Source organism: Montipora capricornis, chromosome 3 (assembly GCF_036669925.1).
Source record: "Montipora capricornis isolate CH-2021 chromosome 3, ASM3666992v2, whole genome shotgun sequence".
Lineage (NCBI taxonomy): Eukaryota > Metazoa > Cnidaria > Anthozoa > Scleractinia > Acroporidae > Montipora > Montipora capricornis.
Window position 1 is genome coordinate 25,233,827 of NC_090885.1, and position 13,514 is coordinate 25,247,340.

The 13,514-nt window shown below is 40.8% G+C and overlaps 1 protein-coding gene across 1 annotated transcript; it reads left to right on the forward strand.

The window, feature by feature from the left end:
• The first annotated feature begins 12,364 nt into the window (after positions 1-12,364).
• LOC138039998 (uncharacterized) lies at positions 12,365-13,012 on the forward strand. The gene has a single exon (XM_068885803.1). It carries the CDS (start codon positions 12,365-12,367, stop codon positions 13,010-13,012), a length of 648 nt encoding a protein of 215 aa, XP_068741904.1.
• The last annotated feature ends 502 nt before the right edge of the window (positions 13,013-13,514 follow it).

Here is a 13,514-nt window from a genome sequence, read left to right on the forward strand (position 1 = left end):
TTCTGTCAGCTAAAGAGGGTGATGATTGATGGCAGCAGGATGGAACTGTAAAATTCAGTTAGTGTTGGACATCGCATATGAATTAATGTTGTGCAAGGCCAGTCAAATAAAATTGTGGCTAGATTGGCAACCAAACAACGAACTGTAATGGTTTGTTCAATAACACTGTCAGGCTTTTTGAGCGAGTTTTGGCATTTTAACCCGTGAAATAGCACCGAGAAATTCAATACGCCCCTGACAATTCTTCATTAGCCTGCATAGCAGGTGGTTTGGTGGATTTACGATGCGTTTTTCCTATTTCCGAACAATGAGGGCCGTGCAAGACAGTGTTCAAAGTACTTGATTTTCATGTAAGTTTAGTGATATAAATATGACTTGCTAGTACAACAGAAAACGGAGTAACTGTTCATTAGTTAATTCTAAAGATGATTGTTTTTGCCACAACCTAATAGTATGTTCGTGAAATGAATATTTGTGTGTAGCAAGGCATGTTGTGTTTCACTGTGTTGATATTGCATGTAAACTCGGTTTTCAAGACCAACAATATTCGTGCATAATAACTGTCATCTTGCATACATGTGCAAAAGTCAAGTTCACGCAGAGCCCTTTTCCATTTGTTACATTACAAGCACATTCAGTTAACGAATATGCACGGTAAATTTTTGGATGACTGTGGCATGGAGGAATGCAACCACTTGTATCAGCAAATTAGCTAAGTTCAAAGTGAGTACTTAGCCACAGAAAGTACAAACATAGAACACATGAAACTAACCAATCATCAGATTCTGTGCATTGTACACCTCTCGGTAATGATGAAGAATATTTCCCAAAATTTACTGTCGGCTGACTGTTGCCCAACTGTCAGCCAACTGTTGGCCAACAGTCGACCGACAGACGGCCAACAGTTTCTGTTATGTTTGAGGCCAAAGTGTTGGCCGACTGTCGGCCAACAGTCGGTAACCTGTCGGCAGAGCAAACTAAAATGATTGTAAGCATTTACTCGTCTATTGCTTCTAAACTACGCGAAAAGAGTTAAAGGCAGTTCATAACGATAATTTGAGCAGCACTTATGTTACTAATATGGCTTTTGTCCTCTGTTGTAGCGTTGGCTAGCGATACTTGCCCACATTGTTACGTATTCATTTATCCGCCATTTTCCAATGGTTACATCTGGGAATGCCCATCGAATAACTGCAGAAAACGTAAATCAGTCAGGGTTGGATCTTTCTTTCAAGACTCCAATATTTCACTTGTACAATGGTTGTACGTCATCTACCTGTTGTCCATTGGTGAATCCAACAAAAGACTCTCGCTACTAACCAGATTATCACTTTGAACCATTGTGACAGTACTGGACAAAATCCTCAACATCTGCTCCATGAAGATTTTTAACGGTAACTTCATGTTAGACGGCCGAGGAAAAACAGTGGAGATTGACGAGTCAATGTTTGGCAACAAGCGAAAGTACAATCGTGGACGTTTTTCAGAGGGCCAGTGGGTGTTTAAAATGGTAGAGCGAGATACAGGGAGAAGTCTAGTTTTTCACGCTCCAGATCGCCGACGAGAGACCTTGGTAACCAGACTAGTGCGCGAGTTCGTTGAACCTCGTACTGTGATTATTTCAAACAAGTTCTCGCCATACTTTAACTTGAATGATGTAGGCTACATCCACCTGATGGTAAACCACTCCGAAAATTGTGTTGATCGCTATACTGGAGAACACAGCAACACCACAGAGGGCCTATGGAGTCAATTAAAACGGAAGCTGAAGGCAATGAATGGAACGACGAAAGCAAAACTGCCAGGTTACCTTGACGAGTTTAACTGGCGTAAACTCCATCAAGAGGTGAATCCGGGAGACAGATTCCAGTACATGTTGTCCCACATAGGAGAGATCTTTCCGCTGAACTAAGTTTGCTAAGAAAAAACAAATGGCTCCTCTACAGACCTGCCAACTCTCATGGTTCTGCCGTGAGTCTCACAATTTTTTGTCATTTCTCACGGTCTCACAACAAGGCTCCTCAATCTCACGGGTTTTGGGAAAAATCATTCTGAAATGATTTAAGTTGTTGAATCAGAATAAAGATGGGAAATTAAGGAGGAATGCTTGTGCCATAAATTGAAAAACTAATAAAGAAGAACACTGTTCTTACTTTTTTGTACCCAGCTGTGATTTTCGCTTGTGTTCAATAAACTTAATCGTTTTTCTTCGTGTCTGTCCGTCATTTCGAAAGGGGAGTAGGCCTTGGGAACGAGGCCTAATTCCCAGGCGTCTCCCATGTTGAGTTTCCCAGTAGTCTTTGAAGGTTTAAGAAAGCGATTGCAATCGTATAAACATGGCGAAAAGAGGTGGTGATTTTTCAATAGAAGATTCGAATTCTGACACTGAAACGGACCAGGAAGAACCAGCTGAAAAGATTGGCCGAAAATATGACAGGGCAGCGAAATATCGGGTAAAGTACAACCCCTCTTGTGCCAAAGAATACCCTGTAAAAGCAGTTGACAATGACCGATATAGCTTCTTTTGTATACCATGTGGTAAATCTGTTAGCTGCCACCATCAAGGACTTTGTGATGTCAAAGTGCATTGTGAACGAGATACACATAGGAGAAGAGTGGGGTTAGATGAGAAAAAGAGTCAATCTATACGAAGATTTCTTTCAAAACATGGGAATTCTGGAAGCAATGTTAGCTGAGGTTATGATAACTAACTTCTTAGTACAACACAACCTGCCAATTGCAACAGCGGATCATTTGGGCCCTTTGTTCAAGGAAATATTACCTGATAGCAAGATTGCAGCAGCCTATGCCTCAGGACGCACGAAAACGTCAGCAATATTACACGTTGCCCTGGGTTCCCACTGCCACAATTATTTAGTGGATCATTGCAAAAGCCATCCCTTCAGTCTGGGTATAGATGGCTCAAATGACACAGGATTAAACAAGATGAACCCTGTAACTATCCGTATATTTAATATAAATGGATCAAAAATAATCACAAGTCATTTTTATGATGTGTGTTACCAGTGGGGTTGATGGAGGAAAAGCTGCAACCATTTTTGATGTTATGGATCAAAAATTCACAAAAGATGGAATGGCGTGGCTGAATGCTATTAGCCTAAGTGTGGACAATACCAATGCTATGATTGGACGCAACAATTCGATTGCATCACGCTGTAAGACAAAAAACCAAAGCATATTTATTTCTGGATGTCCATGTCATTTGGCTATCTTGCTGCAACTGCAGCAAATGATTCTTTCACAGAGATTGTTGATGTTAATGTTGAGGATGTGCTTATCGACCTATATTATTGATTTGATAAGAGTTCCAAACGCAAAGGAAAGCTTGCAGAGTACTTTGAATTTTGTGACCAAGAGTATCAGCAAGTGTTAAAGCATGTCATCTGCCGTTGGCTTTCTTTGGAACGCTGTATTGAAAGAGCAGTTAAGAACTTTCCAAGTCTGAAATCTTATTTTCTGAGTGAAGGTTTTTCAGATGCAAGGTTTAACCGACTTAAGGATGCATTTTCGAATCCTCTCCTGGAACCAGTCCTTTTGTTCCATAATGCATCAATTCAGCTGTTCACACAGTTCAACAAACTACTGCAGGGATGTGAGCCAACAGTCCATGTTCTGCAAACCTCTATGCTGACCCTGGCCAAAAAGATTGCAAACCGCATTGTGAAGCCTGAAGTCCTTGTGAGTGCTAAACCTACAGATGTAGATCTTAATGATGAGGAAATGTTTATTGAACATCAGAACATTTATCTTGGTGGAACTACAAAGGCCACGCTCAACAAGCTCTTAAATGAAGGTGACATAACAAACAGAAACAAAGTACAACAAATTCTTCAACGCTGCCCACTGCTATTTTAAAAGTTCGCTTACATATATTCTGGGAAATTTCCATTGAAGGAAGAGTTGATTCAAAACACAGTTTGGATAAACACACCCCAGCGCCTTGAGGCAGAATGGCAAAATGTGGAGTACTTCTATGACAGGTTTGATGCAATATTTCATGAAATCCCAGTAGATGCTCTTTTTGAAGAATTTTGTGACTACCCATCACTTACTGATAGTGACATTGGTGGGGATGCTTGGTAGACAGCAAAAGTGGTTGATGCAATGGAAGGTGGTACTGAGGTATTTCATTATCGTGTTGACATTCTTTGGTGGTACATTGCACACATGAAACAGCCTGGTTCCTCAGCAAAGTGATTCCAGCACCTGACCAGAATCGCAGAAGCAGAACTTGTGATCCCACACAGTAATGCATAGGAAGAGCGCCTTTTCAGCATTGTTGATAAGAACAAAACTGACAGTTGTTCCTGTTTAGGCCTTGATGGCACCTTGTCTAACATTTTGGCCATGAAGTTGGCTTATCCAGAAGAAACGACACCTTGCTATAAGTTTCGTCCTCGTGATGACCTATTAGAATCATCAAAGAAAGCTGCATCTTCTTACAACAGGGAACACAAATAAAACATTTAAATAAACTGTTAATGACTTTCCTCGATGGAAAAGGGGTTTGTTTAATCTTGATTGGGAAAAAAATAGAATCTTCAGATTTTTTTTCATGGGTCTCCAGATTTTCCAGGGGTTGGCAGGTCTGCCTCTAGGAGCCACCAAATAATAAAAAAAGTCTATGGTCAACGAATTGATGTGTTTTAATAGCGAAATAAAACGAAGCCTAATAACGCACAAAAGGGTAGACTTTTATTGATAAAATACACCGACAACGTTAACAAACTGCACTAAGACCTGTTGATGAAGAAAAGAGAATATTAATCAGACATACATGAAGTACTGTTCACTATAGTTTTGCAAAGCATTATAGGGCGATTGGAAAACTACTTTTGGCTTTGCTTATTTGTTGCCCCAAGCCTATTCCGGTACTAAATTACTACTAGTAGGAGATGGAGTTTAAAAAAAACCATTTTACCGTTCAAAGAGGATGAGACAGATAGGTAAGAAAGATACGATCGACAGAATTCTATTTACTGTTTTTGACTCTATTTACCGTCAATTTGTGGTCTGCTTAACAGTGTCGGCTGACTGTCGGTAATGTGTTGGTAATGTGTCGGTAGCCTGTTGGCTGACAGGTTACCGACAGCTGAATATGGGAGCCATTGTCCACTATTGCCCACCTCTATGCAACAAGGACGATATGACTCTTTATCATGATGAGAATTCCACGTATGATGACTTTACTCAACAGATAAAATCGTTTTTTTGAGCATGGATGTGACTGCCTATATGGTAAAAATCAAAGCCACTGCATCAAATCTTTAGATACTGATGAAGTGCTTCATCATAGAATGCAGTTTATCGAGCTGTCTTCCCCAGAACTTGATCTGGTTATCCTTGATGCACTACAAAGTCACTTCAATCAGTCTAGTAAAAAGAAACGCCATCATATCAAATCCTTCTTTCACATGAAGACATTCCTGCTGGTTTATGGCATAGGCAAGTCAAGATTGGAAAACTTAAAGGCTCACTATAAGAAGGGAGGTTGAGTTTCAAGGATACACACGAACACCTCGTGATTACCCAAGAACAAGCTAAGTCATGGTGTTATAGCATGGACAGCAACATTTATTAAAAGCTTTGCCACTGAACAGGCGATTTCTCTTCCAGGAAGGTATCCAAATTTCAAGGATTTCAAAGTGCAACTGCTTCCTTCATCAGAAACCAAAGCACCCATAAGGAGTCAGTACAAAAAGGCCTCGGAAGACAAGAATTTAAGCACAGTTAGTTTCAGCAAGTGCATATTGCCAGCAATCCTCAACAATCTGGCCCAAGTTACTTTAAAACACCTCGAAAATGTGGCCTATTTGAGATATGTTGTGAGGGAATACCCAGACAGGTCAATTACCTCATTAACAAGGTAGTTTCTACCAGAAACGGGGCCAATTCGACCATCAGCTATGTGTATGACTTTTTCAGTTCTCACGGGGCAGGGAAGACAGATGCACAAAATAATGCAGAAAATTGTGGGGGCAAAACAAAAACAACTTTGTCATCTGGTACTACTCCTGGCGAGTTTTTTGCGGGCTCCACAAATCAATATTGTATTCATTTTTGATCGCAGGGCACACAAAATTTAGTCCGACCTGGTGTTTTCATTTGAAAGGCACCATGTTTCTTCCCTTTTTGACTTGATGGAGGATGCAAATAAATCGACAGAAAATTGTGTGGTCTTCATGACGGCACCATTTTGGTTGCAGTCTATGAATGAATGACTTTTCTTAAACCCTATTTTAAAGTAATTATAGGAATAAGCATGTTCCATCATTTTCCTTTTTCAAGGGATCGCCCAGGTGTGGTTTTCTGTGTTGTTTTTTCTCAAAGATTCCCCCGCAATTAAATTTCAAATCCTCAAAAACCTTGCAACAAGACCTCCAAACCAGTTACCTCCCAAAATCGTTCTTTTAGGCCTGAGTGAAGAACGAAAATATACTTGCATAGGGAGATCAGGGAATTTTGCAGATTAGGGCAGAACACTTGGTTGCACCTGAACGATAACTTAGCTTTGCACGTGGCGGAAACAATGATCAGCTTTGGTGCTCTAACTACTTTGACAGCAATTGATATGTATCAGTATGTGTGTTCACCGTATTTTTTCATGTTAAAAAGTAGCGAACAGGCGTTATTATCTCTGAGCAAGAGAGAGAAAATAAGGGAACTTCTGGTAGATAATAAAGTGAGAAAAAAATTGCTTAGCATCATTGTATGAAATATTAAAATAATGTGTTTACAACCCTTCAATACAATCTCCAGTCATTTTGGTTAATTAACAGCTCGTTTTAATTGTCTTTCCAAAAGACTTGAAGTGAGGCACACATTTGTTTGATTTTTGCACGACAATTAGCCCTCAAATGTTTTTGCTGTGGTGCTCATGATTGTCGTGTTAGCTTAATTCATAATTATAAAATTCAAATGTAGAATACATGACATGTTATTCATTACTTTTACATTGTCCTTCAAAATGTAGCAATAAAATGAGGATGAAACTGCAGCTACGCTGTTTTTAATGTACCATCACAAAGGGTTAAAACACAGTGGCCATATACATGTAGGGAAGATATCTGTTTTCAAACTTTGGTTTTGTTCGTCAAATATGAAAACAACAGATCAAAAGACCCTTTGTTTCAACAGCCAATAAGGCTCTCTCACAATAGGTGATGTCAATGATATCTTCCCTATTGGTTAGAAACGCTTAGTATTGTTCTAAGCATGTCAGAAAATGGTCAGGTGTACAAAAACAAACGTTTTGCTCCCGTGGGCTTATGTATACTATTACAGCTGTTGGAAAAAAGCACAAAATAAAGTGCATGGTAATCAATGAGTTTTATTAAGTCGAAGATATGAATACATCAAACTGACGATGCCTCATCAGTACAGATTTCCCTGAAATGCCAAAGTACAATACCCGGAACTTAAACTAGCCACAACACCTTCTGGGATTATTGTGTTTTAGCTTTTTTTTCCAACGATGTTTCTTAAAACAGCTGTATATATACATGTATATACAGGTAATACATGTAGGTGCAGCAATTAATCTTTTCTTACTCTGAAAATGGCAGCAGTTTCCAATCTTATTTCTTTAGAGGATCTGATTAATTTGTTGTAAATTAGATTACAGATCAAAAAATTTGTTGCACTGAGTTATTGCAGTGAAACATTTTTATGAGATGATCTTACCAGAAGTATTGATTGTTTTTCCAGATGAAAAGGCTGAGGTTGCCATGGCAATGTTGCCACTTCTTTTACAAGCAAAGGCTGGGGTATGCAGCCACAAACATTTTTTGTGGAATTCCTTCCTGTAAACTTTTGTAATAGTTTAAAACTTATTCTGAAATGATTGCGATTGTTAAAGGGTGGTAGGAATATAAGCTTTGAAAATATTGTGGAACCCCAGTATAATGAACCCCTTTACGAAACCTGGTAAACATGTAACATGCAAATGCATGTACTAAGTTCTGAAGCCTGGCGAAACTTGTATTGAAATCAACACAACAAAACCCAAATACAACAAACCCAGAGTTATGATGAACTCCACATTATAACAGATGCGATTCAGATCAGGCTCAAACACTTCAATAACACTAAAGATGAAAATCACAAGGATAAGCCGTCGCTGTTTTCACATGAACAAAATGTTTTCCAACAATTACAACAATGGCGGAAAGTTTAAAATCAATTTGGCCAAAAGCGGATTCAAGACGACGTCTTACAGTGTCTCAAAATGGAGCAAGCACGGACAGACGTCTCTCGTTGTTGCTGGGCATGATCCTCCTGTGGATATTACTATCTTTGTGGACGTGTCTCGAAACCCTGGACCTGTTTCTGCGGTTTCGAACTTATTGCTTCAAGACGCTGCTTCGGCGAGTAATTTGCATGTTCGTTCAACCATCACTATTTAAACAAGGAGCGAACTGTTTAAACTTCGCCGCGTTTCTGATACTTCGCTTCCTGCTTCTATACTATCTGAACTAAAGAGCTCTGGTATTCTTCGCCATCGTGGATGTCGAGCTGGACAGAGGAAAATTCCTACAATAATTTCATCTGATGAGACCCGTTTGTTAACTTTTTCTGTGAGAAAATAGTTAGCCTTTGATCTTCCTTAGACTCTCTTACTGATGTCCATGAATCTACATCTGTTTTTATGGATCGGTCGCCTCCTGCAAGTTGTGCACTATCAAGATTTACAGTGGTCACCGAGGAGCAGCTACCCAGTCTTGTTTGTTTTTCTAAGATAAAGTCATGTGCTCTAGATCCAGTTCCAGCCCATGTCCTGAAAGAATGCTTGTCAGTTTTGCTTCCAGCTATGACGAAAATTGTGAATTTGTCTATTGAATCTGCTTTGGTACCAGACTGTTTTAAATTGGCTCTTTTGAACCCTCTTCTTAAGAAGCCACGTTTTGATTTTGAAATTTACGCTAATTTCAGGCCTATTTCCAATCTAATGTTTATTTCCAAACTAACTGAAAAAGTAGTTGCTTCCCAGCTTGTTGATTATGTAATGGAAAATGATTTAGATGAAATTTTTTCAGTCTGCTTATAAGCAGCTTCATAGTACTGAGACTGCATTAGTTAGAGTTAACAATGACATTCTTGTTGCTTTAGATAACCATCAGTCTGTTATAGTGCTTCTCCTAGATTTATCAGCTGCTTTCGACACTGTAGATCATGGAATATTGCTCGGCCGGCTGAGTCATTGTTTCGGTATATGTGGTCTGGCTCTCTCCTCGTTTAAATCATATCTCAGCAATAGATTCCAGTTTGTGGAAATAAGAGGGGGAAAGTCTTCACACCAGCCACTGACGCGTGGGATGCCACAGGGCTCCGTTTTAGGCCCTATCCTTTATCTGCTATACACCTCGCCACTTGGGGATATCGTAAGGAAGTATACCATGGGTTTCCATTTTTATGCGGACGACACCCAATTATACTTATCCTTTGATTCCCTCCGTGGCGAGGGGCAAGCATCAGCCATCCATTCAATGGAGGCTTGTGCATCCGATGTCGATGACTGGATGAAGCTCAACAAGTTAAAACTAGATAGCGACAAGTCTGAGCCTTTAGTAATTAGTTCTAAGTACCGCCCTCGTCCTTCGCTTGATTCTCCATTAGCGAACAGGTTGTAAAGTCGTCGGTTTCAGCTAGGAATTTGGGTTTTATAGTTGATGATAGTCTATCTCTAGAGGAACATGTTAACTCTATTTCTAGGTCTTGTTATTACCACATTAGACGAATTGCTAAATCCAAAAATATCTGTCCGAAGATTCCACAGCAGCTCTTGTGCATGCTTTCATCACCTGGAGATTGGACAACGGCAACGCACTTTTGTACGGCCTTCCAAAATATCTGATTCAGCGGCTACAAGCAGTGCAAAATTGTGCTGCCTGCCTTGTTTCGTGCAAGCTGAGGTATGCACGTGCCACACCAATCCTCAGGGAACTGCACTGGCTGCCAGTGGAAAGTCGTATCATTTTTAAAATTTTATTATTAGTTTATAAATCACTCAATAATTTAGCTCCTGCCTACATTAACAGTATTTTGAAGAATTATAAACCTAGTCGCAATCTGAGGTCGGTTGATCAGGGTCTTCTGATGATTCCTAGGTCCAATCAAAGGACCCATGGTGACAGGGCATTTTCAGTTGCAGCACCAAAGCTCTGGAACGCCCTACCCCTTGACATAAGAAAGGCGGATCGATCACTCTTTTTAAATGTAAATTAAAGACGTCTTTTTAAGAAATATTATTTATAATTTTGTATAAAATATTTTTTAACTGTAGAATTGTGAAGCGCCATAGAGCAGCTAGTGTATATGGCGCTATATAAATGCCATAATTATTATGTTATTATTATTATTGAATGATTATTGGATAAAAGGTCCTGATCTGTTGAACAGTCTGTTTGGAGTTATTTTGAGATTTAGAGAAAATGAGATTGCAGTGACTGGAGACATATCCAAGATGTATCATAGGGTCCTTATCCCTGAACGAGATCAGCAAGTTCATAGGTACTTGTGGAAAAACATGGAAACAGAGCGCAAGCCTAATGTCTATGCTAAGACCGTCCTGACATTCAGAGACAAATCTGCATCGGCTATGGCCCAAATTGCCTTACAAAAAACGGCTGATGAAGCAAAGTCCTTGTATCAACACACAGCTAAGGTGCTGAAAGAGAAAACGTATATGGACGACAGTTGCGATTCAGTTCACACTGTACAAGAGGCCGAACAACTAACAGCCGACATGGATAACATATTATCCCAAGGTGGATTTCAAGTCAAAGGATGGCTCTCAAATCAGCCTCTACAAAAAAGACCAGAGGGAGACTTCAGTGAAACTTCTACACGGCACAACTGAAGAGAAGATACTCGAAACCATTTGGATCCGCACTGAAGACGTTTTTATGTTCAAGTTTAATCCACCGGAGGAGATAAAGCTGACCAAGAGAGGAATACTAAGTCAGATCGCCCGACTATTTGATCCTGTCGGATTTGCAGCCGCATTCCTAGTTTGCGCCAAAATCGGGATGCAGCGATTATGGCAAAGAAGGTTAGAATGGGATCAAGGGCTGCCGACACCAGTGTGTGAAGAATGGATTTGTTTCTTCCAAGAAATGAAAAACCTCAACAACGTAACCTTTGAGGGCCACTGACGCCACCGCAAGTAATTGAAGCTCCGACATTATGTATTTCCTCGGACGCATCTAATGAAGCCTTCGGAGCTTGTGCATACATCAGGAGGCAGACAGAAAGCAGTTCTTTCAACATAAGATTTATTGCAGAAAAATCAAAAGTGGCACCTCTGAAACCGCTGACTGTACCTCGTCTAGAGCTACAAGGAGCAGTACTGGCAACCAGGCTATATCAGTCCATCATTGAGGAAACACGACTACAATTCATGAAAGCTGTGTTTTTCACAGACAGCAATATAGTGTTGTCGTGGATCCGCAGTCAGGCCAGAGAATTCAAGCCATTTGTATCCGCCCATGTTGCAGAAATCCAAAGCAATTCAGATCCCTCTCAGTGGAGACACGTGCCTGGAGAGTTTAACGTAGCTGATGACGTATCTCGAGGTATACCGGTTGAGTGTTTAACTGATGGAAACACGGACCAGAGTTTCTTGGCTTGCCCGAGGATGACTGGCCAAATGAAGAATTTACTGCTGACCAGTCTGGAGTTGAGAAAGAACGACACAAGCCTCAAGTCGTCATGAAGCTAGCTCAGCAGCCAGAGCTGATTGATTGCAAAAAGTTTTAAAACTGGAGAAGACTCGTCAGAGTCAGCGCCTACGTCCTGAGATTCATCTGGAATCTACGTAGACAATGGGAAAAGAAGAAGACAGCCGAAAGTTGCAAAGAAGCAAACGACGGACTGCTCACGCCCCAAGAACTACAGGATGCAGAGATCTACTGGGTGAAAGAGAGCCAGAAAAGCCTCCTTGGTCACATACTCACTGGATATCGCTGCTGATAACCCGACACTTTCATCAGACCGGACATTCAGGAGTAGCGACAACAGTGGCGAAGGTCAGGAAGAAGTTCTGGATCGTCAGAGCCCATGATTTAGCCAAGGCCGTTAAGTTCCGATGTGCACCCTGCCGAGAAATGGAGCAAGGGTGGAAACTCAATTTATGGCTGATCTGCCAAGATGTCGCCTGGAATCGCCTCCCCCGTTCTACTTTACGGCATGTGACTATTTTGGCCCTTATAAAGTGAAGATCAGCAGAAACAAGAATGCAAAGTATTATGGGGTCATTTTCAGTACACCTGGAGTTGGCTGTAGACTACTCTAAAATGGAATTTATGCAGATGTTGCCTAGATTTTTTGCAGGGGCCAACCGGCGATGATGCTGAGCGACAATGGTTCGCAGTCAGTTGGTGCGGAACGCGAACTACAAGAGATGATCAGAGGAAGGGATGTGGAGCAGCTAAAGGAGTTTAATGCTGAAAAGGGAATTAAATGGCAGTTTGCTACACCGGCAGCAACTAATCAGAACGGCTGCGCAGAGTCTCTAGTGAAGAGCACCAAGATTGCCCTAAAAAGAGCAATAGGAAAGCAAGTGCTGACACCCTTTGAGTTTTACACTTGTTTACTGGAAGTGGCTAACTTGATTAACCAACGCCCTATTGGCCGAATTCTCAATGATGGGTCCTGCTTGTGCCCTAACAACATGCTCCTCGGTCTATCTTCGTCAACAGTACCACAAGGACCATTAGGAGAAACCAGCAATCCACGCCACAGAGCAGAATTTGTGAAGAGAATAGTTGATAGCTTTTGGAGACGATGGACCCGAAAAGTGTTTCCATTGCTGGTCCCAAGCAAGAAGTGGAAAGTGGAGAGACGCAATGTCAGAGTAGATGACGTGTTGATTGTGCAAGATTCCAATGCTGTTCAGGGAAAATGGACCATAGCCAGAGTAACCAACGTATACCCAGGAAGGGATGGCCGAGTGCGAAATGTGAAACTGAGAACGCCCACCACCCAGTTTTAAAGACCAATCACAAAGATAGCAGTAATTTACCCAGCAGAGGGATATGAAGACTGAGGTTTTAAGGATGAAGACACTGCCCTCGTCGGGGCGGAGAGTGTTAAAGCAGACAATGAACTATTTGAGGAATTTATGTTTAGTTGCCACAAACAGGAAACCGCAACAGCGCACGCTTTGTTCAAAGTTAATTGAGTAGCTTAGTTTTTCAATAGTTTTTCTTGCTGACAGTCGTACAAAAATGATCAGAGTTTTTACTGCTTACCTGTTGCCCGGATTTATGTATGCTGCATTCAAGGACATTTAAGAAAACTCGCCATAGAAGTAAGTGAGCCGAAAATTAGGATTGAACTGTTTAATTTAGGATTAGATTTCTCGGTTACCGAATGGAGTTTAAAGCTTCTGTATTTAGGCTTGTTTTAAGAACCATGTGGGTTCGCTTACGTCTAGTCTTGGCTCTCACGGGCATTTATTTCGCTTTTCTAGTTCCATCTATCAATTATGTGAT